This window comes from Genypterus blacodes, unplaced genomic scaffold, assembly GCF_046128005.1.
Source record: "Genypterus blacodes isolate CSIRO-AG114 ecotype Tasmania unplaced genomic scaffold, CSIRO-AGI_Gbla_v1 ptg000048l_1, whole genome shotgun sequence".
NCBI lineage: Eukaryota > Metazoa > Chordata > Actinopteri > Ophidiiformes > Ophidiidae > Genypterus > Genypterus blacodes.
The window spans coordinates 3,671,413-3,697,469 of NW_027466861.1; the positions used below are offsets into that span (position 1 = coordinate 3,671,413).

Here is a 26,057-nt window from a genome sequence, read left to right on the forward strand (position 1 = left end):
TGGTGTTTTTTGAGCCAGATGAGTAAAAGGATCTGGGAGGAACACATGTTTTCTAGGCTGAATGTTTACATCAAAGATATAGATTTTAAAAATGTTGGGTATTGGTTTATAGTAGTCAGATCGAACACAGCTCTAGTAGGATTCACTGGACAGCTTTTAGTTATACAGTCTCTATACACTGCACGGTGCTGAGACGGTAATCAGATTACTGTTATTTATGACGGGTAGCTGTAACTTCAGTCAGATGGATGGAATCCGGATAGGACGTGTGGGGGATGGTGGGGGTGCTTGGATGAAAGAGTGAGACTGCATCGTCGAATGCTTCGTAAACACAGGAAGTCAAATACAGTACCTTACAAAATAAAACTTTAAATCGCACCGATTTCCAAATCGAAAACATAACGAAAGTCCCAATAGCAACCGAAACCAATTAATTGGATACCCATTAATATCCAATTCATTTCTGTTGTCTCTCAAAAATACCTCTTGACTCATTGTAATTAAAATGTATTTTAATTTAAATTTCAATTAGGGATTAATGCGTTTCTGTAACGTTATAATAAATAATGTTTTTACATTTCGGATTAATGTTAAATTGAATGAAAAGCAAAGCTACGTCAAAAACACCTTCTTGTGAGAAGAAGACGTTGGACGGCGTATTATTTTGAAAGGCGCGGCCGGAAATGCTTGCGTACACATCCGCAGTCTTCACGCTGGTTGTTTGGGGGAAAAGAGGATAACGGGAGTCTGCTTGGGTATAAAAGTCAGAGGAGAAGGAGACAAACGTGAAGGATTTAAACGTAAGTAACTCAAAATCCATGAATTTATCTGTTTAATGCAGCGGGCGGGATCGTTAGTGATAGTTTGTCCGTATAGCGTGATTAAAAGTATTTGAAAAGAGGGCGAAGTGAAGTGTTGGGCGTGTAGCAAACGTTTAACGTTGTCGTGTCAGAAAGTGTGACTGTGTAACTTTGTCAACTTCAGCTAAAAAGTAATAAAATCGAAGTAGAATTTGAGAGTCTGGCTGAGCTAAATGGCTCCCCAGGTGTCCCTAATGACTCCAGCACTCACGTGGCGCTAATGGGAACGCGTGTTTTTTAGGTGTGTTTGTAACGATAAATGAGCGCTTGGTTAAGTTTTAAAGCCGGTTTGATGTTGGCGTGGAGCAGAGTTGAGTCCCTGCTGCAGCCTCATGGTGGGCGGCTGCTGTGGACTCACTGGGAGGACGATAAAAGACCAATTGTCCCCAATCTGTCCCACTGGCCAAATATGGGAAGACTGTGCTGCATATCACCAGGCCATTGGATTTGTTCCATTATGCTTCCTTATCTAATATGAACTCAGCTGGGTTTGTTTAGCTGGCTCGCCATTTGTTTGGAAATGATGATGTCAACACGTTTGAAATGTCCACAGCTCATAGACCTGTGTGTGGGTGTACCGGCGCTCCGGCCATTGATCCTGGTTTCTCTGACCTACTAAGCAGCCATAAAGCACCCTGAGTTTCACTGTGGCCTTGCTAATGTGTCCATATTCCTTACCCCCCTTGTCTCAGGCTGTGTGATCGTCAAACAGAACCGCCGCTTCCGCTTCTTGGCATCTGTACGGCTGTGGATGGAGAAGGAGTTACGGGAATGAAAGAAGAGGAAGAGAGAGAGGGATGAAGGAGCTCTCCGTTCTCCCCCTGGATACCGACTCCTGACTCGCTCCATCAGCTTCCTTTAGTGTTCACGCTGATCTTGTTTTAAGACCAGACTGTGGAAAAGTTGAGATCACACGTACACACACTTCTTTTCTATCCTCTCGTCTCTTTGCATCTCTTAGGGAGGGTGCTACAACTTTTTACAGACGGACTTGGAAAGGAAGACAAAGAACTCTGTACCTAAAGAATGGCAAACATTTGCCCATACGGCCATTTCACCCATGTGGTGGTTCGAGGGATCCCAGAGACCTTTGGGAAGTTGGCGGAGGATGGCGGTGAAAATGGGGAGATCTCAGTGGAGCTGGCTAAGGCCCAGCGTCAGTTTGGCTGCCTGACAGGCGCCCTGAGGCAGAAGGTGGGCCTACAGCTGATTGAGATCCCCCCCAACCCGGATCTGCCAGAGAGCTGGAGGATTGAGGACGTGGCCATCATCCAAGGAGACACAGCACTGATAACCAGGCCCTTCAGACAGCAGAGACGCAGTGAGGTCAGTAAAACATGGACAACATCATCTGAACTGGCCTGGGTTGGAAAAGTTGATGGAATTTGTTAATGTTGACTAGTTAAATAAATAGACAGAGTGAATATGCCTCTAATCTATCTCTCTCTCTCTCTCTTCAGGTGGAGGCAGTGAGGAGGGTGATGTCCGAGCTGAACCTGAAGGTGGTGGAGATGGGCTCTGAGGAGGGAGGCTCCGGCGGCGCCACGCTGGAGGGCAGTGACATCCTCTTCACAGGGAGAGAGTTCTTTGTTGGTATTTCATCCCACACCAACCACAGAGGGGCGGAGGTGCTGGCAGACACTTTCAGGGTGAGCCGAGCTGCATGGAGGCAGATGGAGGGAGGAACAATACATCCATAAACTGTAAAAACCCCAAACTACCAGATAGCAGAACATGAGGAGAGGAAGTAAACATGTGTGACTCAGTCATGTAACAGAAAGTGTTTATTGGGGCCAGAGTAACTACAGGACATCACATCTGAAGAGACTATACCACAATATTGACCCTATGTCTAGTCAGTGTGCCTGATGTCAGTCAGTAATGCATATAGATGATGTAGAGAAAGTAGATCACGTAAAGGAACAAACCTCCTAGATTTTACATTTTGATCGATAAAGCACAGACAGATTTTAGTGGAGGCCACAGCGATCCGTCTCAGCTGCCAGCTTGAGCAGTTGGCTTGCATGTGGGGGAATTAGAGTCTATGCGGTGATGAAGGAGGCTGCTGCAGGGGCCAAATCATGGAGACCACACTGTGCAGTGCAGCCCCCTCAGGTCTGAGGTGACCCACCCATTAGTATTGATCCCCTCACTCCTCTTCAGTGCATTACACTTTGCATTTACTTGTGTCCAACGTACCTTTTGCTTTATTTCTCATATTTATTGTCAAGTTGTTTGTGTTCTGTTCAGGTTTGTCAGAGTAGAGTGATGTTTGTGTATGTAACAGTATTCATCTCTGGTTCATTCAAAAGCAATAAATAGTTTATCGTAACTATGCAATGTAATGCCTAACAGTAATGATGTCACTCAGCAGCATTATTTCCAGTGAGGTCATTAATTATTAAGTGTTAGAGAGTTGTCCATGGAGTTCAGTGTGTGTGTTTTTGTAACGTGATGCCTACTAGAATGTTTTTGTATCGCAGCTGTTTGGTTTCCTCTGTTCAGTAGCTTCCATTTTCAAATCCAAACTGTGAGTTTGGCTTTTCCAAGCTGCACGTACGCCAGGAAATTAAAAATGAAAGCGTAGGAAAAGTGTGCGAATCAAACAAACCTCTCTCCACCTTCCTGTCTGTCCAGGACTTTGCAGTGTCCACTGTTCCGGTCTGCGGCGGAGCTCGGCTGAAAAACGTCTGCTCCATGGGGGGCCCAGACACCATCATCATCAGCAAAAGTGACGGGGCCAAGAAGACACTGCGAGTGAGTGTGTGTGTGTGTGTGTGTGTGCATGTGGTATTTCTACAATGTTCTAGGAAGCAAATGGAAAATCTTCTTGCTGGGACATCTGCTCTACACATTTAAAATGGCTGAGAATAAAGGACAATTCCAAGCAAAACCCTAAAACAAGAAGATTGAGTCATCATACAGAGTAACACGAGGCGTTGCAGTCCCTTAGTGTTCGAAATCGGGGACATCATGAGTTCATGCTCAGGTTTCTCTAACTCCTGACAGATAATGTCATACCGCTGGTATTGGTTTTGGCTGTTTATGTAATGGGAGCGCTGTGGAGCAACAATTGTCTGTGTGTAGCACTGTATTAATATGTTGGTTTGTGTCCAGATGATGGAACAGCTAACCGATCACCACTACGAAGTGCTCACTGTGCCGGAGGATTCGGCGGCAAACTGCATCTACATCAGAGGTCCGTCCAAGCGGGACTTCCTGCTGCACCGTCCTGCTGAGGAATGTCCTGACAGTGTCTCTGTGAGTACAGAAGATGATTCTCTTCTGCACATTTTCACCCTGAAGAATAATGCCAGTGTTTTTGTCCTGTTATCATCAATGCCCGTGGCGTCTACACCTACAAATGGAAATTGCAGCCTCTGCTTTGATTTGACCAAGATCTGCAACCTTGATAAGCTTTGTTTTTGTTATCTCAGGACTGCAGTCACCTTTGGCATTTGTTTTTGTAGTAGCCAAGACAGATTGATGAAAGATATCTGCCTTTGTCTTGCTTCACTGTTACTTCACTATGGAGCAGTAATAACCTGCAGCTATTGAATTGTATCTGCAAAAAATTAATATAATTTAAATATATATACAGTGGGGAGAACAAGTATTTGATACACTGCCGATTTTGCAGGTTTTCCCACTTGCAAAGCATGCAGAGGTCTGTCATTTTTATCATAGGTACTCTTCAACTGTGAGTGACGGAATCTAAAACAAAAATCCAGAAAATCACAGTGTATGATTTTTAAGTAATTAATTTGCATTTTATTGCATGACATAAGTATTTGATACATCAGAAAAACAGAACTTAATATTTGGTACAGAAACCTTTGTTTGCAATTACAGAGATCAGACGTTTCCTGTAGTTCTTGACCAGGTTTGCACACACTGCAGCAGGGATTTTGGCCCACTCCTCCATACAGATCTTCTCCAGATCCTTCAGGTTTCGGGGCTGTCGCTGGGCAATTCGGACTTTCAGCTCCCTCCAAAGATTTTCTATTGGGTTCAGGTCTGGAGACTGGCTTGGCCACTCCAGGACCTTGAGATGTTTGTTACGGAGCCACTCCTTAGTTGCCCTGGCTGTGTGTTTCGGGTCGTTGTCATGCTGGAAGACCCAACGACGACCCGTCTTCAATGTTCTTACTGAGTGAAGGAGGTTGTTGGCCAAGATCTCGCGATACATGGCCCCATCCATCCTCCCCTCAATACGGTGCAGTTGTCCTGTCCCCTTTGCAGAAAAGCATCCCCAAAGAATGATGTTTCCACCTCCATGCTTCACGGTTGGGATGGTGTTCTTGGGGTTGTACTCATCCTTCTTCTTCCTCCAAACACGGCGAGTGGAGTTTAGACCAAAAAGCTCTATTTTGTCTCATCAGACCACATGACCTTCTCCCATTCCTCCTCTGGATCATCCAGATGGTCATTGGCAAACTTTAGACGGGCCTGGACATGCACTGGCTTGAGCAGGGGGACCTTGCGTGCGCTGCAGGATTTTAATCCATGACGGCGTATTGTGTTACTAATGGTTTTCTTTGAGACTGTGGTCCCAGCTCTCTTCAGGCCATTGACCAGGTCCTGCCGTGTAGTTCTGGGCTGACCCCTCACCGTCCTCATGATCATTGATGCCCCACGAGGTGAGATCTTGCATGGAGCCCCAGACCGAGGGAGATTGACCGTCGTCTTGAACTTCTTCCATTTTCTAATAATTGCGCCAACAGTTGTTGCCTTCTCACCAAGCTGCTTGCCTATTGTCCTGTAGCCCATCCCAGCCTTGTGCAGGTCTACAATTTTATCCCTGATGTCCTTACACAGCTCTCTGGTCTTGGCCATTGTGGAGAAGTTGGAGTTTGTTTGAGTGAGTGTGTGGACAGGTGTCTTTTATACAGGAAACAGGTGCAGTTAACGCAGGCAATGGGTGGAGAACAGGAGGGCTTCTTAAAGAAGAACTAACAGGTCTGTGAGAGCCGGAATTCTTACTGGTTGGTAGGCGATCAAATACTTATGTCATGCAATAAAATGCAAATTAATTACTTAAAGATCATACACTGTGATTTTCTGGATTTTTGTTTTAGATTCCGTCACTCACAGTTGAAGAGTACCTATGAAAACAATTACAGACCTCTGCATGCTTTGTAAGTGGGAAAACCTGAAAAACCGGTAGTGTATCAAATACTTGTTCTCCCCACTGTATATTATAATTTAATATATTAATACATTTGTGCAGGTCAGGGAAAAACCAAGTTGTCATAGTCACATTACAGGAACTCAAACACACCAACTTAGGCAATCATTTGATAAGCAAAAGCAAAGCAAGTTTTTGTTCCTTGCTCTCTTTTATTAGAGCTTAACTTCTGCTTTTGGCGTGTGTGTGTGTCTAATTCACTTCCTTTCTCTGCAGGCCTTCCAGAAGCTACAGGACTACACCCTCCTGCCCTCCGCCTGCAGCGAGGCCTCAAAGCTGGGAGCAGCCCTCTCCTCATTCTGCCTCCTCATTAACAGAAAGCACACGTGTTTCTGAACAGGGCCACTTAAAGCCGAGCGCACACACTGCATTTAACTGCACATGTTCCCAGCGGGGGTGGCAGATTTCCACTAACAAATTGAGAAAGAATATATTTGTAACTAATGCGTGCGCAGTGAAGCAACAGATTCTTGGCACAACTGCTCCCCCTGCTGATGGAACACTGCAACATGCTGGCTTCTGCACAAAAGTCGGAATTATTCACGCCACTGAATGCAGTTGTAGTTTCTCACTGTTCCTGTGGACAACTATAGAGCGGACATAACATGTGTACAGAAAACTGAAATGATAACCTGTCCAAATTGGTTTTTACTGACTGTTATCCAAACCTCTGTGCAGATTCATCTAGATCATCTAAAGCAGCTTTTTTGGCAACCATTTTGAATAATTTTCTTAATGCATTAGTTACTTATAAGTCTAAATTAGGTACATGTAGCTAAAATTATAATGTTTTAGCTTTTATATTCATTTGTATTAAGTGTATATACCAATAAAAACATCTGACAACTACCAAAACAGCAGTTTTCTTCAGGGGCATCTAGCTTTGAGCTGGATTTGCTGCTTAGAAGTCTTATTAGATCTTGACTCTTCTAACCTAAATAACAAAATAAATAAATGTTACAAAAAACACTAGAGTTTGTTTTTATTTACCCTATTTTCATATGGTCTACATACCTAGGAAAGAAATAGAAAGCTAGAATTTCAGACACAACCCATGGCACTAATATCCATTGGTATAACCTTGAAGCAAATTGGTAGAGCGGGGGAATGTAGTGGCACAAACCAGGTATCTTCGGTTGCTGGTTCAACCCCGACAATAACATCTGAATAAATAGTCCATTCTCATACTCGCAAAAATGAACCATTTGTTCACTCCTTGTGTCCTGTAGATGCTCTGATGTTAGAGCTCTAGCTCTTAAATTGACCAAGATATGGGCTTTTGAAGACACCGAACGATTTGGTTCATGGTTACTGTCGTAAATTTGCCCCAAACTCACAGAAAACGATCCTCGTGTCCTGCAGATGCCTACTTTGAAAAAATTAGAGCTCTAGCTCTTAAATTGACCGAGATATGGGCTTTTGAAGAGACCGAACGATTTGGTCCATGGTTACACTGTTGTTCGGGAAAATTGGACCAAAAAAAATAATTTGCCCCAAACTCACAGAAAATGATCCTCGTGTCCTGCAGATGCCAACTTTGAAAAAATTAGAGCTCTAGCTTTTAAATTGACCGAGATATGGGCTTTTGAAGACACCGAACGATTTGGTCTATGATGATCAGATGCCTACTTTGAAAAAATTAGTGTCCTGTATATGCTGTTTTTGAAATTCTAGAGCTCTAGCTCCTTAATTGACCATGATATGGGGTCTATTGTGATTTTGGCTGGCGTTTCACAATTTGCACTGTGTTCAGCGGGTCTGACGGGGTTATTATTATTATATTGCAGTACAGTATTATTATTTATTACTTGTCTTAAACAATGTCAGCTCAGAACTTACAGGGAGCTTCTACGGAGGGACTGAAGAGTCGCGGGTCCTGACCCATGGCTTAGTAGTAAGGTTACTGGACAAGGATGGGGACATACAGGTTTGATTCCCGAAAGGACTAGAGGTATCCCTGGCAACAAATTTGAAACCTTTGGATAAAAGCAGAAAAACACTGATTACTGGAAACAGTAATTATGCAAAAATAAACTTTATTGCAACTTTCAGAGGAAATACTGCTTATCATGATGGGTAGTATGCAGCTAATGCAATCAGTACTGAAGCCACAGATATGGAGTGAGTTAAACTGCAAATTAAACCAATTTCTAAAATTTAAAGATGTTGCATTGTGAGATGAATTAAAGTTGAACAGCCAACAAAACCTATAGCACTGGTCAACAACTGATTTGTAAAAGGTATGTAGCTCACTCACAAAACAGACTGAGTTTGTGAAATAGATCGAATAATGTAATGCTATTCACATCATGGGAGAAGCCAAATCAAAGTTAATGTCAAATACACCATGTGTTTACACAAGGCTGTCACCCTGCATAGAAACAGCGCCATCCTCAGCATTTAGTAACAACTTTCACACGTACAGATATAATACAAAAAATAATAATTCATATTCATAAAAATATCACTTGTTTTTTAATCACTATGGCTTTTGGATTGAACAGTTAGAACCAAATGTAAGATCGGTTATCGGTTTGTCTCAATTAAAAGTTGTGCTTCTATGTGTGAGCGAGTATTCTGGCCAAACATGTAAATGTTCAGAGTACATTTTTATTAAAAGACAAAATAATTAAAATCTTTACTTTGGGTTAAGTCTGTAAAGTAATAAAGTAACATTTGTAATATATACAGTCCCATTATGTTTGGGCCTTTCAGGGAAAAGCATAATATGATTAAACCATTGAAACAATCTAATATCCTTTCAAAGTAGACTCTTGTTAAAGTGAAGCATGTGATCGTTTGTATGATATAACTCAGGCCTTTTGCAGACCATAAACAATATTTCAAATACTACACCTGATCCAAACTGGAACATAAATATACAGTTAATTTACATACCAGACATCTGCACTATTTTCAGTATGTAACTCCCAAAATATTAGAATTACAATGAGTAAATAATAAATAAGGTGTGAATACATTAGATCTCTGTTGTGCACCAGCACCAGACTCAGTAGTACAGTTACAGTGAAGATAGAATTAAGATGCTTGGGTTTCTCCCCTCACACTGCAGCTTCTATATGTCTAAATCTGCCATTAGCTCACATATTGATCCACAGGCTGCACCACTTCTCTGCCCAAAAGAGAAAGTGCAAACTCACCATCCTCAATGAATGTATTGCCCTCAGCTGTATCCGTACCAGGAAAAAGTAGGAAAAAATATATTTACAAAAGCGCATATGGTCAAAACTCAACTTTCCTCCCATTTCAGCTGGGTGCAAAAGAGTCACGTATGTACAGAAGAATTGCACTTGTTAAACTGCAAAGACGAGAACACGACCAAAAGTGAGTGAGCGAGTGCACCCTGACCTGTGTCAGCTCCACTCGTCAGTTTCCCTTCTCCGATAGCTGAGGTTAAAAACTGTAAACGTTTGTTAGAATGAGGGCTCTTTCATAGCATCCTGATGCCATTCCTGACTTAGCAACCGACCTCTCTGCCACAAAAACCTCACCGAGAATCCCTGAAATTCAAAAACGGAACATATCAGAAAAAACCGACTTGACAACCCAGTTTGAATACATCCACGTACATAACGCCAACAGTGTAAAATCTGCTCTATTTACATGCCTTCAACAGTGCAAACATTCTGAAAGCGCCGGGGGGGAAAAGAAAACCGTGTGCACTCAAACACAAACCACCAACAGAAACGTGTGAAACAGTGATAATACAAAGAGCATAAGTAGGATATCGAGGTGCTGGACAGTGATTAATCGCGTATGATGTGCACTAGTAGATGGCTTGATGATGAAGGTCGTGTGGAGGGTGGAAGATGTGTTGCTTTAAGTCTTTGGAGCATCTTTCTTGAAGCTTTGTGTCCAGTTGGATTGATTTGTGCTCTCCGGTTAAAATTCTTTGTGAACAATCTGCCTGGCTCAGAAAGCAGGGTGAAGACATTAGGAAGGAGGGTGAAATAGTGAGGAACGTGTGTGTGTGTGCACACAGAGAGGGGGGGGGGTGTATCAGGTGTGTGTGTTTTTGTGATCAAGACAGTTGTATTATTATTACTGTTTTAGGAGGCAGTTTCAGTGAAAATAGTAACCAAAAGGTGGCAGTGGTGATCCTTTAAGTCTGTGCCCATTTTAATCAACGTACTGCAATAATTAAGCAGATCAATGAGCTGATCAGTCGTTTACAGCCCTGTGAGGGCGAGAGGAAGGGGTTAAGATGGGGTTATAGCGTCGTCCTCTGTGATCTCAGAAAGCAGTTGTGACGGCGTTCCCACGCCGCGTACCCAGACGGATCATCTCCCCCGGCACGGTGTCCAGCTGCTCGTACGCCAGCCGCCCCTCCTCACCTGCCACGAACATGGAAAGCGTTACTATGAGCAGCGAAACTCTAAGGCTGGCTGAGGTCGAAGGTCAGGTCAGTACGTGAGTCGACACACAGCAGCATTCACGGTTCTCTCTCTTTCTGTGTCTTTCTCTGATATTGTATGGAGTCAGACAGATTGTGGTAACATCGAGTCCTTTACTCACCAAATGTCAGCAGGGTTTCTATGGCGACATGACGCAGCTCCTCATCGGCTGAGTCACACAGTGCTACCACGGCCCTGATGCTCTCCACTGCCTGCAGAGACGACGACAAGACAAATAGACACAAGGTAAATAAAAGTCCCTGATTGGTTATAAACCTAAAGCAGCTCTAGATCCTGTTAGTGTCAAACCACTGACCTGCAGACAGCTGAGAGCAGAACAAGCCGCTCTCTGGCTCTGAAATCCAGCCTCCGACAGCGCCTGGGTGTAGCATTCCACTGCCTGTAGACACACACACACACACATTCAAACACAGGTTTAGTTTGGTTTGGGTTTGCGTCCCGTCCGGTCTTTAACATACAGCAGTTCTCTCTCTCCCCCTCTCATTCACGTCTGCTCACCTTGGTCCTAAAGTGGCTGTGTGAGGCTGCAGATGTGAGGTAGTTGGCCACGGCCTTGTTAACCTGGTGGTCCTCCGCGGTGAGCAAGTGGGCCATAGCCCGCAGGGTGCTGGTTCGAGGCCACAGGGACGACACAGACACCTCCTCCAGCTCTGCTAGACACTGACTGCTGTTCCCGCTGGACAAGGCCTCTGCAAACACCTCTGAGGAAAGGACACACGACACACACTTTACATTAAACTTTCATTATTTCTATTTGTCTTTCCTCTCAACATTCCCTCTTTATTCCTTGCTTCCTCCTTTCCTGCCCTCCTTGTATTCTTTCCTTATTCCCTTCCTTTCTCTTTTCAACAAACCCCATTTAGTATTTTTGTAGCTCCTCACCCTCTCTGGCCAGATGTAGCAGGTGCGTCTCCATGTCCTGCACGTCGTGTTGGCAGACGTAGCTGTGGAACTGAAACACGGTCAGGACGTCCTGGGACAGCGCAGTGGATGGGGGACAAGGATGGCAAACTGCTGCCGCCACCAGCTCGCTCCTGTCCACCATCTCACCCACGACCACGCCGATCACTGCAGAGAGGAAGAGAGAAGATGTTTGGAAGAGTTTCATCAAAGTAAACAGTCCCGTGTGCGGCTCAGAACTTATCAGTCAGCCGATGGGCTCACCTGTGTCGGCGGCGTGCAGGTGCGTCTCCTGCAGTGCGGCCATGTAGCTGTGGTTCATGTGTTTCAACACTCGGTCCAGCGTGGTGTGGAACAGTCCCACAGACCCGCTGCACTCTGACCACAGGTCCATCATCCCGGGACGCTCTGCAAGTCCTGGGAGAACTGAGACGAAGACACACAAAGAAGACAGATCAGAGGAGAGAAACACAGTCTTCCATTTTGTTTGCTAGTGTACAAAATACATTTTTAAGGAGGTTCAATTTCAGAAACACTGACTGAACTGGTTTTACTTGGTACTTACCGTCTGTCACATATGTAAGGGCCGCCAGTTTGTCGGCGCTGATCTCTGCGAGCTCCTCTAACAGCTGCGTCTGTCCGGCGAGTTTGACCAGCAGACTGCGACGCTGCCACACGCTCACCCCGCTGGTCAACAACTGTTGTTACACAAAGCACAAACGTGTGTCAATAAAGTGTGTTTACACAAAGGGCACGTGTGTGGTTTGGTGGGTTGTTGTTGTTGTGCTCCACCTGTATGAGATGGTCGCAGTACTGCAGGTGGATGACGATGGCCACGTCCAGGTTCTCGTTTCCGGTGGTGAGTGGGATGGGGCTTCCTGCCACGCTGTTGCCCACCCCGGTGTCCTCTGTCAGGGCCTCGCTCAGGTGGCCCCTGGCTTCTGGATGCTGCCCTCTGAGACAAGCAAGGACACACAGTCACCACCAGAGGGCAGCAGCAACACAAATAACAGTAAGCTACTCTGGTCCAATGGTTTATGCTTGATGATGTGGTGATATAAACCGGCACTCTACTGTTAGTAAGATATCTCTGTTCGTCTCTTCCACACTCACCCGATGCTTTCTCCGTCCGCATCAAAGAACGGAGACCTCTGCTGGGGAATGGAATCATCTCCGGTATCCTCATCATCAAAGTCGGACGTGTTGAGGAAGTCGAAGCTTTCCAGGGCGCTCTCCACCGTCAGACTGAGGCTGGATGAGCGGCTCCTGTGTCCTGGGAGACGACACTGTGGAGGGGGCGGTTACAATCCTTTAGCCTTACAAATCCCAGCATATGTTGTTCTGCTCATGCAGAGTAAATGACAAGTGACGACAGATGTAGAAGACGTGAGTTACCTTCAGCAGATCCTCCAGACGCATCACTTCCTGCTCCAGGTCTTGCAGCTCCCGGCAGCGGTGTGTTAGTGATTCCAGCCTCATCAGAAGGCTTTGGATGGCTTCCTCCAGACCGCTTTCCAGGAAAGCCCTGCTCCCCTCCCCTGCCCAGCTCGGGCTTCCTCCTGCCTCTGTGGAGCTCCCACTGGGTGGAACTATTTCCGACGAAGTCAACCGCTTCACCAGCTGTCGGGTGAGGCTACCGGCCTCCTCTGTGTCCAGTTCGACAGGTTTCAGCTCGTCAGCGTTGTCCAGGAAAACGTCCTCGGGGGCCACAGTAGAGAGGTGTCCGTCCGAACACAAGGACAGGGCAGCAGAGCCACAGTTTGAGCCAGAATTCCTCTGAGATTCTGTGCGCTCCCACTCTGAGTCGTCTGCCGCCTCTGCTTCATCACCAGCGAGGCTGCCACTGGTTCCACTGCCCCTGCTACCAGTCTCCCCATCCTCTTCCTCCTCCTCCTCCTCCTCCTCCTCTACAACATTTTCCTCTGCGATTGAGTCCTCTCTTGTTGTGAGGATTTTAATTGACGGGTCCGTTTCTGGGGGAGTGACGGTGATTTCGGGGTTGGACGGGGCGGTGGAGTGGGCGCTCGGCGCGGGGCTGGGGCTCGGTGTGGAGCCGGAGGTGTCGGAGAAAGTGAAGGAAAGACGTTTGCACTCGGCTATGCCACAGCCACCATTCTCAAAGACGTCATCCGGTAATGTGGACTGAAAGGAGAGAGGAGAGCAAATATGAAAGACGGGACAACAGAGAAAGATTGAGATGGAAAGGAAATAGAGAGACACGGCAAACAAACTTAAAACACCTAAACGCCATGTTTTCATCCTGTTTCATTTTAATAGTTCTGATCTACCAAGATAGAATCACACTCTCAGATCAATCTAAACACATCATGACATCATCACTAAGAGTAACGAACCAGAGAATCATGCAGGAATGAAGCAAACACAGCCACAGGTGGCGTACAACAAGTCCACACAGAGGGAATGGACAATCCAAAGTGTGAGGGTTTGAATCCCCTCCATGTCAATGAGGTAGAGAGGGACAGAGGTTATAGGTGTAGATTTCAGGTTAAGGGAGGGAGCAGGGGCGGGGCCACAACACACTCACATAGACCTCCAGACTGGATTTGGGCCTTGGCCGGAGCGAGGCCAGGTCGCCAAACGAGCGACTGCGCCTGAGCTTCTCGAGCAGGGTGTCGCGGAGCATGTGCAGGAAGGAGAGACGCTGGCGCTGCACGGGATGCGGCCGCCACTTCATTACGCAACGCAAGCAGGTGAGTGGGGATTTGGGGGGGGGGGGGGGGGGGGGGGGGTTGAGGTGTTGGGGTATTTTCGAGTGAGGGCAGGTGAGATGCAGGAGGAATGGATAATATTTGTGGGAGTTTGTGGGAGAGGGATTTTGATGTGGGAATGCAAAAAAGAGGGGAGGATAGCAGGGACATGAGTGAGGGTTAGTTTACAGGAAGCAGCTGCAATGCCAACAAACATACAATGCAATAACAACTGTGTGCAAGCTTTGGGCCCATCATCATTAATGCCACTCCTGTTGATTCTGTGCATGCATAAGGCTTTTTTAAAAGTGCATTTTGCCTTTAGTCGCAGTAAGGAGAAATAATTCATGTCAGTTCGGGTGTTGCACTCACGAAGAAGGAGGTGTCCTGGAAGGTGGGGGTGTCCGGTGTTCCCTGGCTGTAGATGGACACCCGTCTCTGGAGCGCCGCCGCTTTGCTGATGTTACTAGATGACAGAGACAAGTCCTCCACATCGAAGGGGCTGGACGGCAGAAGAGAGATTAAGCAAGTTTAAAGTCTGAAACTGAGCCGGGAAGACTGCAGGGAGTTGAAGTACACACAATCCCCCAGCAGATGGCGGTAAAAGACAAACTTCTAGACAGCTGCTCCGTTATAGAAGACTTGACTTACTACCAGGTGACCTCCAGGTTGAGCTTGATGGTTCCCAGGTCATTGACGTCCACAGCCACCACCTGAGGCATGGCAGTGAACAGCTCCTTGGTCTCGCAGATCACGCTGCCGACCAGCATGTGATTGGCCAGACCCTTCAGCTCTGTCACCTGAGCAGTCGACAAACACACACACCCACACGGCGTTATTCACTGTTCATGTCCCAAAAAAAGATTGCCACAAGGAATTTTCTTGTGGTTCATGATGTGTTTTTTTTCAAAGCACAGATAATGAACTCTGTATTCAGCCTTTAGAAAGTCGGTCACTATAGCAACGTGTTTTCAGCACGCAGTTACAGATTATGGATCGCCACGGTACCTTGATGTTGATGAGGTCGGTGATGAGAGGCATGAAGATCATCTCGTCTCCATCCCAACTCTGTCTGGAATTCACTTCGATCCTCCCCTTCAACTTCCACCGCTGGCGACCGTACCGCATGAAAATCTATAGGAGGGAGAGAAGCACAGAAAACACTTAACATATGGACATCATTAGGAGTGTAAAAGCTCCTTTATACAGTCCTGTGGTAAATTTTGGACAACGGACTTGCCTCGTACTGATCTCCGGGACAGAGCCGAGCAAAGCCTGCCAGACCTGAGAGAAGAAAGAGGACACAAATAGCTGTTTAACATTTCCGCGACTGTAATAATTATCTTGTCAGATGCAGGAGTTCTCTGTTCTCTCTCTCTTTCTCACCTTTCATTCTGATATGAAACTCTCCCAGCAGGTTCTCCAGTTCGCTCTCAAACGCGCTCATGTTCTGTCAGGGGGGGGACGCAAGAGAAACAACAATAATGGAGTGAGATCTGCAGACTCTAACAAAGCCTGTCCCTGCGGCTGGTGCTGACAGGTGCGTGTGTGTATGTGTGTGTGTACATGTTGGGATTTAAAGGACAATGTGTAACCACGTGCCTTTAAATGTCTATTTACGGGTGGCAGTGTAAGCAGTAATCTGGATTCTTAAGTAAACTCTAATAAGTGTTGTCCGGAGTGATGAGCATGTAATGTTTGTTTACAGTCAAGTGTGTGTTCTGTGCTGCTACCTCAGTGTATTCCTTGTAGCGGCGGTTGACCTCGGCGATGCTCTCCTTGGTGCCTTTCGTGGAGGGAGAGGAGGAGAAGGCCTGCTTCATCCGGCTCGCACCGTCCCTCAGGCGACTCTGGATACAGAAGGCCTCATACAGCTCATCCACCTGAACACACAAACACACACAAGCAAAAGTTATATATCTGAATTCCAACAAGTCATTCCAAGTCACGCAGACTCTAAACGTCCTGTCGCTCTTATTGTCTGACTTCCCATACCGCTGGAGTGACAGGCAGGCAAAACAAAGCACCTCTGATGAGCCTCATCAAAGGAACTTTTGCAGTGTGCCTGGCAAGAGCGCTGAAATATTGATGCCTCCTGCTCTTTATGGCTCTCATTAGGGGGAAGTGGGAGAAAATGGGCCATTCCAGGCTCCTGCACTTACTCTGAGTGTTTGTTTGTCTTTATGTTTGAACAGTGGAGTGCCGGCGTGCTTGTGACCGTAGACGGCGTGTTACTGTGCGTGTGGACTGAATACATGTTGAGATGGTGAACAGATCCTGGCATGCAGAGAGGAAATTATAGTCTGGAGCTGGATTGGCAGGAGATGTAACCGAATGGGAGTTATAAGTGGAAGGAGGCTGCACGAGGCTGCGCGATGCCCTAAATTTGTTGTTTTAATTAGACAAAAATAAATCTGTAATCTGCATCTGGATCTGGATCAAAACATTCCATAATAAAAGACAAACGTGCCGATTGGCTGACGGAGGCCATGATTTGTAAAGAACACAAAGACTTTCTACATAAATGGATGGACTGAACAAAAGTACCATAACCACAGATTCTGCAGCAGCGCCAACTAGAGGCCGAATGCAGATATAGCAGGAGAGCTCAGAGCAGATACATGCATGCATTCAGTTTATACGTACGCATCTAAGCGTGGCTGCAATTGCCCAAAACACGAGTTAAAGCAGTTTGTCAATACGTCCACAGCAAGAACACTGCAAATGCAACAGATGAGTAATTTTTAGGCTCATCCAAATAGTTTATATAACAGATTTTGTGAAGACTGCTAGAAATTTGGGGGAGGACTGGTGAAAAACTGCTTACCAAGAAACCAAAAGAAACAGTGTGTGTGTGTGTGTGTGTGTGTGTGTGTGTGCGTGTGTGTGTGTGTATCTTTACCACAAAGTAAACAGCTCTCCCTCCATTGGCCCGTGACCCGAATGTCTAAATGTAATGTATGAACTTATTTAACTTCTGTCAGTTGGAGCATTCTGGAGATATTTGGTGTTTGACCCCTGACACGTCATTCAGGACAAAAAGGTTTTTAACAAGAAGTAAGTGAGAGGATGTTGTGGCTCTTTACAGTACACGAAGGGCCAAAGTAAATATAGAACACAGACAGATTTTACAAGGTGATGCTGTCATTATAGCATAACACAGGATGCGTTAAGCTTTTATTGAGGCGTCCATAACATCTCCTCTTTGCAGTGTGTTTGTGGACTGACTTCTTGGCTAGGGTCAGACGTTTAGCAAACATGCACATGTAAGGAAGAAGACACACTGTTCCAACCAACACACTTCATCTTCAACTTATCAAATAAGGCCTTCACGGCTCAAACTCTGCCCTGTCCGTATCAATGTATGTACGTGAGTGTGTATGAATGTGTGTGTGTGTGTGTGTCTGGTATGCGGTGGGGCTGCGGCAGCCGAGCTGTGCCAGCCATGAAACACCCTCCAACCACAACTGTTATTCTGAGCTCTGATTGGTCTGGAGTTGGCACAGAACCAACAACCGACAGCTTTACAACACATTTGCTTACAATGAAACTCTGGCACTGAATAAACCAACAAATGCACAGGAGTCCACTACAAAGAGTTATTCATTTGTAGAAATTGACGTGCGCTCCAATAAAGAGAAGCTTTCACAAACTAGGATTTGTGAATGGATACAATTATCACCATGCAATCAGTGATCATATCATTATCGTCCAATTAGGTTAATTTTGTCCTCCATTACAAAAGCGTTTTGCTGCTTTCGAGGAAAAATGTCCCTTTGAAGGTCAGCCAGGCTTCTCTCCAGAGGACAGCCATCAGCATACTGCTCTGCCTGGGGCCCAGTTTACCCCAGGAAGAGAAACATGAAAAGCAGTGCAGAGAGAGAGAGAGAGCGAGAGAGAGAGCGAGAGCGAGAGCGAGAACTGGCAGATGCATAAAACTGCACATATGCAAAGTTCAACCATGCAAAATCTTGAGCAGAGGAAAGTTTGGACGACAAAAAATGAATTCAAGACAATACACAATGTTCTGAAGGCACACCTGCCTCTGGAGAGACACACACACACATACGCACACACAGGCCCCCTATGGAGATTTTCCTGACTTTGCACTTAATCCTGCCTCAGTTTTGTCCTTCTGCATAAAGGAGGGAACATGTTCACTTGGTTCTTACCAGGCAACATTGTTCAGTCATGTGACCGCCAAGATCATTTGTGTGGATATTTTCTATATGAATCATGTTTTTGTAATAAACTAAACTTATGTGCTTTTCCAGTGCAAACCAGGTTCACCAAACTGAACTGGAGGACCTGAGTGGTTGTTCTCTATATGAACTCTTCTGGACACCAAATCCACATATTAATTACATCTCAGTGGGACCACAAACGCAGCACGGCTTCAAACCAGAGTGAGGGATTATGGGAAAAGCTTTGTTATGGAATTAATTACAGTCAGGGGGAGAAGACTATAGTTTGAGTGTTTAGTTTCTGCCTGTGTTTTGTGCTGTATGTCACCTTGAGCTGCTCTTTAATAGTGTGAATGTGTGTTTAGAGGTTTGGCTCTGTGGTAAATGTGGGTTTTTACAGATAATCACTGGTACTTTTAAAGGATTGCTTCCATATCTACTGTATATTTAATTTTAAACTGTAGGATTTGGGATATGAGCAGAGAATCTTCTTAGGATGCAACCATTATCCTGGATTGTAGGATAACGGGACACACACATATTTTCTACTAGGGGCAGGGTGATTATAAGGAGATTAAAACAGGCGGGCCACATCACACACACAAGCCCCTCTCTGGGGAAATGTGGGCGCGTGTGTGTGTGGCAAGATTAGCATTCAAGGGGGAAGGCAAAAAGCCCCATATTAAAATAATGACATGCAAATATTCCCACTCGTTTTGGACTGAATTTGGCGCACACGCACACGCACACACACACACACACACACACACACTTTCTCAGGGGACAAACAGGCGCCTGGTAGTCTCACTTCTCACCTTCAATCTCTGTCACTCGTCTCTTTAATGATGCCCTGCTGACACCAGTGGCCAACACACACTCAAACACACACACAGATATAGCCGTTTACACATCCCACAGACCCTGATCCATGCAGGACATCATGGACGTTACATTGTGCCACCTGCTTCCATCACACGTGTGCCAATTACGCCTTGGACATCTGCAGGCAACCAGCATCACAAAGAGGAACAAAAGAGCGACCTGATGTGACTCACAAACACACACACACACATACACACTTAAGACTTGCTGACGGATGGCTGCTAAGTCATCCCTTAACTGCAGCTGTCCCATACAAAGAGGCACGCCCAGGCCTGTACACACACACACACACACTCACTTACTGTAAGTGCTGAGTCCTCTGGTAGTTGCTGATTAACGTGAGGTGTAGTGATCTGCTTTCCTGTTATCTTCATACTGTATGATTATATAGGTTTGTGATGTGTGTGTGTGTGTGTGTGTGTGAGAATGACAGCAAAATGTGAATATAATGAGGAATGATGGCACCACTTTCTACATTAGTAACGCCTATATCCCATCCCAACCTTTTAATATTATTATTATTATCTGTAACATCCTGCGTCCCCATATCAAGGCCTCATCTTTCATATCTGAAGTGCTCATCGCTCTGGCCCAGGAGCCAAATCTACAAATGAGAAGGTGATGAAGGCTCCCTCTCCTCCCCCTCCTCAGTCCCATCAGCACCACCTGTCTCCTCTCCTGTACTTCCTGTTTTGTTTCACTGCCATACTTCCTGGACACGCGCCCTGGCCAGAATTAGCGTGCAGCAAGGCGTGTAATGACACAAACACACACACATACACACACAAGACATAAACAGCAAACGTGTTACTGTGTTCTAATTCACGTTTACACTCTTGTCTGTCTGGAGGTAAATAATAGAGGAGGTGTGTGTGTGTGTGTGTGTGTGTGTGTGTGTGTGTTGGGGGGGTAATTTTCCGACAACCTTGCCTGTGTGGTCGGACGATTATTTTAGCTGGACGCTATAATTGATCTCACTTGATGGGTAAGGTGCTGATCCTGCAGAAGGCAAAATGGACCTGGGTGTGTGTGTGTGTGTTGTTCTGCACAATGACAATCAGAGGGCATTCTGGGCTGGTTTGTCTTGGCATTTGTCTGATCCATCAATCAATAACGTATATCCTCTGCCTGTGTTGAACCTTTGGCTTCAGTTGTAATTAAAACACCCTAACTTTACTTTAAAATAATACATCACGACTCTTTCACGCTCGGCCTAGACTTTAAAAATAATAGATTCCGATACTCCACTTAGTATTTAGCCAACACGGTGAGATTTACTGGATGCACACAGACAGACAAAGGTTTAGTCACGCAGTGTGTGTATATAACACACGTCTGCTGGATTTGACTTTCCAGGCTTTTCCCTTTGCCTGTTTTGGAAATGAAATCAATCACTCTAATGAATTTCTGCGACTCTTTGAACAGAGGATTTGTTCTGTTTTGAGAACAGTGCGGACGCGGGATAGCAAACGCTTTGTGTGTGTTTGTTTAACCGCCGCCCTCAGCGCGGAACCAATCTGCCTCCGTTTGGCCTTTGTTGTCAAAGTGTTCCAGACAATCTCACCTGCTCTCACATGATTCTCTCCAGACCTCATTTCCTCTCTGTTCTGTCTCCCTACTCCTCCTCCTCCTCCTCGTCTTCAAGGCCTCTCAAGTCTCTTCCCGCTCAGAGCCTTCCATCTCCGCCCGCGACCTACATCTGCTGTTGCCCACACGCAGGCCACGGGCCGCTGACTGTCCCTTTTCTTCCCGAGGTTTGTCTGTTTATTGCCTGTCGGCGTGTACATGTTTGTACACAAGGATAATGCCAACCAATACACGGCCCCTAGGAGCTCTTCAGGCCTTTAAAAGGCTTCGTCTTCAGGTAACCATGGTTACCTTTAGAACAGCGCTGTTGTTTGGACACGTGTGTTCTGATTGCCTGCCGTCACATCTGATTTGACGCACAGCGAGGCGGACCATTACAACACTACAAAGGGGACAGGAGGAGGTAAAGTCACCCAGACTTCAGTCGGGTTTGGGATTTGTGTCCCCAAATGGCAACAGAGGAGGAGACAACAAAGGGAAAAAAAGGTTTCTGGTTCAACCATCCAACAGCACACACACACACAACACGCTCCCAACAGAGAAGGCGTCGCCTTATGAAGGTGAAATAAGGGAACATCTGGAAACCACAGCCTGACCCAGAGCGACTGCTCTCAAAGGTGAAGCACAGAAACGATGAACTGAGAAACCTCCAGCTTACCTTGCTCATGTGAAACTCCAGACGTCTCATGTATCTCTCAATGGTTTTGATTTGCTGCAGAAGGTCAAAGAAAGAAGACACTTTTAATTCAGCTGGAATATAAAGCATATTTCTAATCAACAAACTCATATTTCAATCATTAAATGTACAGATTCAAATCATTTCTGTTTCTTATCTGCTCGTCCTATTTTCCTTGAATGCATTTGCTTGATCTCCCTCCTGACCCGTCATACATTTGCTCCCTCTTTCATCCCTCTTTCCTCCATCACTCCCACACACCTCCACTCTGTCCTCCCTCCCCTCTCTTACGTCAAACCCTCTTTCCTCCTCCCTTCGCTTCTTTCCTACATCAAAAGATTCCCTCAAGATGGCATCAAAAGTAGAGCGCCGTTATTACAACAAACCCTCCTCTCCGTCAACTTACCTTGTCGAGATCGTACAGCACTCCCTGGATGGAAAAGAACACACACACACAAAAAATACTGTTATTAGAGAACGACAACACGGCAGAGGTTGACTTCATTAATGCAGAGCAGATTGTATTTGTCTGCCATCAAATAAAGAATCTTCTGAAACAGCTTTTAAGACGCAGGTGCCATCTGTGAATTCCAAACACTAAACCTGATGTATCGGCAGGAAATGTCAGTAAAACAGAAGAGAGACGTCAAAATTGTATCACAGCTCAGACGACTTCTTGGCGTCGCTTCTTACCAGGCGAGAGTTCCTCTTCATGTCCTTCATCAGAGACATGAGTTTGTCCAGCTCCGTTTGATGGACCTCCAGATACTCACTAAAGGAAAACAGAGATGGAGATGGTTTGTGTTTGGACCGTTTTGGACCAAGCTGAGATGAAGCTTTAATCAAACACACGCACATGTACACACACACACACACACACACACACACATACACACACACTGCTGGTGTTACTCACTCCAGGCCTTGCTTGAGCGCAGTGTAAACCTCCTCCAGTCTCTTGGGTTGTGGTTCCCGGGAGCTGCTGCCGCCCTTGTGGCCGGACGTGTGGGTCTTCTTGGGCTTGGACTGGGGCTTCTTCTGCACCGCTGCGTTCCCCATGAAAGAGTTACACCTACACACACACACACACACACACACTTCAGTGAGAACAGCAGTAGGGACCACTACAGGCTCCAGTTTAACCAAGTGGAACTTTCACGATAGAAAGGCACAAACGCAGTGATTCAGAGCACTCGAGGGCAAACTTTCACATTTTTGTCTTTTCAACTTCTGGCTGGATTGCATCACTGGTGAGGCAGCAGCAGGAAGAGATTGACGTTGGTTTTGTTTCCTCCACAGTTGGAGCAACATTCCAAAACTAGATGCTGTAACTTCTTGTAAATATGCAAATATCCATCCCACGGTCCTGTAGCCTCCTTAACGTGCCCTTGGGTCAGCCTCAGCACGTGTGTGTGTGTTACACAAGGCTGACACATGTAACCTACATATCATTCAAATACCCTCAGCGAAAACTGGTCACACATGCAAACTCACAGCTTAAAGAGCGAATTGCATCAATCACTGTAGTGCAAACACACACAAACACACACCCACACCCACACACACACGCTTCCCACTCCCACTATCTGCGTTTGGTCTGTAAAAGGCTCCTGCCATTAATCTTCTGCCAGAGGGAAGACACACACATACATACACATACACACTGAGGCAATCAGTGACATTCAAGTGCACTCTCTCCTCTGCAGTCATTTCACTGGTTTGACAAACAATGCGACTAACACAAGGAGGAGCCAACAAATGTGGATTACACGCCAGGGCCATCCCCTTCATTACAAGAGTTGATCAGGGGTGTAAAAAGCAGTTCAGAGCTCTTCATCTTGGGCATCAAACTCATCTACAGAAGCCATCTTTTATCCTGGGGCTTGATTTTTAACATCTTCGTCATCTAAAGACAGAAAGATGCCGATTTTCCCTGCTGCATTTAAAACAATTACAGATTCAGATGACAAAACAACCTTTCTGTAGATTTAATGAAACAGCAACAACAGGCACGTCAGACGCACAGCGGCAATCCAATTCCAGCTCTCGACATGTTGGAACACGCCGCATGGAGCTGCATGCCAGGGAGCGCGGTGCATCTTAGGGCAAGCTGCCACAAATCTAGGGCAGCGCCGGCGTGAATGAGAATGCAGCGTAGCCTTTGGGGGTCACGCAAGCTGTGGAGTTACAATGGAGACTGGGACACACATGACCACATACATGTACGACCACATACATGTACATACGCACAAACGGACCCGTTCATGTGACGACACACTGACTTTTGCTTGCTGATTCCCTCTTGCATGCATTCACAGATTAATATGCAGCCATGTCGCACACACACACACACACACACACACACACACACACACACACACACACACACACACACACACACACACACACACACACACACACACACACACACACACACACACACACACACACACACACACACACACACACACACACACACACACACTTCATTATCAGTAACGGTAACTTGTCACTCGCCCACACAGACGCGTCATTACAACCAATTACCCCTTTTGCCACGGGAGGAGAGCAGTGTCTTCAAATAGGTTCTCTCAGCAGGACCGGAGCCTCTGCAGCGAGCCCAGGCACAGGCGGCGACAACGAGAGGCTAAGACGGTAAGAGTTATATGTCGAAGATGTAATAGTGGGGTTTGTTTGCTGAAAACGGAGCGAGAGTCGTCCACGTCAGTCAAAGATGGAGGAAAACTACAAAGACTGAGCTCACAACTTCTCCCAACCAACTTTTGGCTATGAAATAATTACTGGAGCATTGGGAGTGCAGTTATGTAACGCGTGTGAATTTAAATCTCTCGTCTTACAGGGCCTGAGCGTTGCTATGGCGCCACTGAAGAGTTTGAAAGGCCATGAAGGTTGAATTCAGATCCAAAAAGCAGTAAATTCCTCTTAGACTGACAAACACATAAAGCCTCATATCACTTATTTATATGGGTCCTCGTGTTGATGTCAGCTTAGTTTGTCTCGGGCATGAGGAGGTGTGTGTGTGTGTGGGTGTGTGTGACGGACAGATTTACTGTGGGCCAAAAATTCACCGTTCTTCCAAGTGGTGAGTTACTGCTTTCGTCTAAGAATAGATGCCTTCCTCTGGGCTTACAGGCCTTTCTCTCCTTTCCTTTTATATACAGGATCTGCTAATTGACAAAAATGGAACAAGCTTGAAGGAAAATACGCTTGGACGAATGTTTTGAAGAAGCGTATTCAGCGAGATTACACAAGCTGTAGATGCAACTAGACAACCAGGCAGCTTCCATGACTTTGTAGATGACAAAGCTGCAACGTTACAGGCAAATGTCCGGCAGAATGCATCAAACTGCATTATGAGCTTGAGACCTGCGGCTGTGAAAGACACGACGCAATTACAATTATCGGTAATGAATGAGATCAATACACGACGGTGATTCATGGAGTGAAAGTTTCATCAGCAAGTCTCGGCTGTCTACATTAAAAATCTCCCTCAGGTACGTCGATAACACAAAACGAGGAGCGGATCATCATAATTTATCGATTGACTGTTAATGATCTATTAGATAAGGTTTGTTTGACAATGACATAGTTGAAAATTGATCTTTCATTGTCTAAAGACGATTGGTTTTGAAACAATAACATTTGAAAGTACATTCATCTCATCATTGATTCAGGAAAATTGATTTTTAAAGTCAAGGTCCCTACTGACAATCTTCCTCCACTCACACTAGTCTGCTTACCGTGAGCGTCTTTCCTGCAGCGTGCTGAAGCCGGCGAACGACTGACTCCGGATTATGCCGTTGGGCCCTCCGGGGGAGTGGGTGCCAGCCGCCATGATCTCCGGGACACGGGACGACACTCCTGAGGGACGAACAGAGACACGGCTTCGTTATGTCTCGCAACTAACGTGAGGGCAAACATTGGTGGACTTGGTTGACAGCGCAACAAAACCCCAGCTAATGCCAAAGCTTAAAGACAGAGGAAAAGGTGCGCGGTGAGCATTGTGCAATCAGACACAAAGTAGCTTGTTGTTGGTAGGCTGGTGTTGCTCGCCATGTGCGATGTGGACGAGCAGCATTCAGATCCTGTACTGACATGTTTCGACTCCTCTGGCCAATATGTCACCTTCCCACTCTGCCTTTTCCTTCCTCAGGCAGTTGTCACCAAACACAAAGGGTCACGTTCTATCATGTGTTGTGTATTTTGTGCCTATTTCCTCCCTGGAGTACGAATCTCATGAGTTTTAGAGGCGAGCTGACAAAGCGGCAGATGTGGCACATGCAGGAGTCACTACGGAGTCCCATGATTTGATCACCGCTCAGTGTAAACGGCCGTGTTCGCCTCACTAATCTAATTGTGAGAGTTACAAATTCCAGGAAAACCAATCTAGGCCATTCTGCAGCCCAGTTATCTAATCAGCCTCACCTATAGTTGAGACATGTTTCGTCGCCCGGGTCTATATTTAACAGCACAACCTTGTCACATTTCAATCTTTTTAGGCTTTTTAAGAAAGCAACATGACTCATTTGGGTATTGGAGAAAACTGAAAATAGATGGCAGATAATTATATGGGAGTGTTACAGCTCCACAGGGATCCAGTGAGAATTCATAAAAA

The 26,057-nt window shown here is 45.9% G+C and overlaps 3 protein-coding genes across 4 annotated transcripts in view; 2 read left to right on the top strand and 1 right to left on the bottom strand.

The window, feature by feature from the left end:
• The window catches only part of csnk2b (casein kinase 2, beta polypeptide), a 74,995-nt gene that overhangs the window by 36,255 nt on the left and 12,683 nt on the right, over nucleotides 1–26,057 (top strand). The window lies entirely within an intron of this gene.
• Nucleotides 701–6,951, top strand: ddah2 (DDAH family member 2, ADMA-independent). The gene is made up of 6 exons (XM_076150015.1): nucleotides 701–800; nucleotides 1,553–2,186; nucleotides 2,321–2,509; nucleotides 3,498–3,617; nucleotides 3,978–4,121; nucleotides 6,265–6,951. Exons 2-6 carry the CDS (start codon nucleotides 1,887–1,889, stop codon nucleotides 6,382–6,384), a joined length of 873 nt encoding a protein of 290 aa, XP_076006130.1. The 5' UTR covers nucleotides 701–800; nucleotides 1,553–1,886; the 3' UTR covers nucleotides 6,385–6,951.
• Nucleotides 8,068–26,057, bottom strand: part of ripor2 (RHO family interacting cell polarization regulator 2) — a 40,527-nt gene continuing 22,537 nt past the window's right edge. For both annotated transcript variants that reach the window (XM_076149777.1, XM_076149778.1), the window contains exons 2-22: nucleotides 25,183–25,303; nucleotides 22,338–22,493; nucleotides 22,115–22,193; nucleotides 21,828–21,851; nucleotides 21,404–21,457; nucleotides 15,826–15,975; nucleotides 15,479–15,542; nucleotides 15,333–15,376; nucleotides 15,101–15,226; nucleotides 14,744–14,892; nucleotides 14,465–14,594; nucleotides 12,780–13,526; nucleotides 12,498–12,670; nucleotides 12,177–12,339; nucleotides 11,950–12,082; nucleotides 11,649–11,810; nucleotides 11,367–11,552; nucleotides 10,983–11,185; nucleotides 10,780–10,863; nucleotides 10,585–10,675; nucleotides 8,068–10,403 (exon numbers count right to left, since the gene is read on the bottom strand). In XM_076149777.1, the coding sequence (XP_076005892.1) occupies nucleotides 10,303–10,403; nucleotides 10,585–10,675; nucleotides 10,780–10,863; nucleotides 10,983–11,185; nucleotides 11,367–11,552; nucleotides 11,649–11,810; nucleotides 11,950–12,082; nucleotides 12,177–12,339; nucleotides 12,498–12,670; nucleotides 12,780–13,526; nucleotides 14,465–14,594; nucleotides 14,744–14,892; nucleotides 15,101–15,226; nucleotides 15,333–15,376; nucleotides 15,479–15,542; nucleotides 15,826–15,975; nucleotides 21,404–21,457; nucleotides 21,828–21,851; nucleotides 22,115–22,193; nucleotides 22,338–22,493; nucleotides 25,183–25,303 (3,140 nt within the window). In that variant the 3' untranslated portion in view covers nucleotides 8,068–10,302. The remainder of the gene's footprint in view (nucleotides 10,404–10,584; nucleotides 10,676–10,779; nucleotides 10,864–10,982; nucleotides 11,186–11,366; nucleotides 11,553–11,648; nucleotides 11,811–11,949; nucleotides 12,083–12,176; nucleotides 12,340–12,497; nucleotides 12,671–12,779; nucleotides 13,527–14,464; nucleotides 14,595–14,743; nucleotides 14,893–15,100; nucleotides 15,227–15,332; nucleotides 15,377–15,478; nucleotides 15,543–15,825; nucleotides 15,976–21,403; nucleotides 21,458–21,827; nucleotides 21,852–22,114; nucleotides 22,194–22,337; nucleotides 22,494–25,182; nucleotides 25,304–26,057) is intronic.

Excerpts from the sequence above, each read along its gene's own strand:
- ddah2 (XM_076150015.1), top strand. The coding sequence starts at position 1,887 with ATGGCAAACATTTGCCCATACGGCCATTTCACCCATGTGGTGGTTCGA. Across the intron at positions 2,510-3,497 it reads TGCTGGCAGACACTTTCAGG|GACTTTGCAGTGTCCACTGT; the intron begins GTGAGCCGAGCT and ends CTGTCTGTCCAG. Across the intron at positions 3,618-3,977 it reads GGGCCAAGAAGACACTGCGA|ATGATGGAACAGCTAACCGA; the intron begins GTGAGTGTGTGT and ends GTTTGTGTCCAG.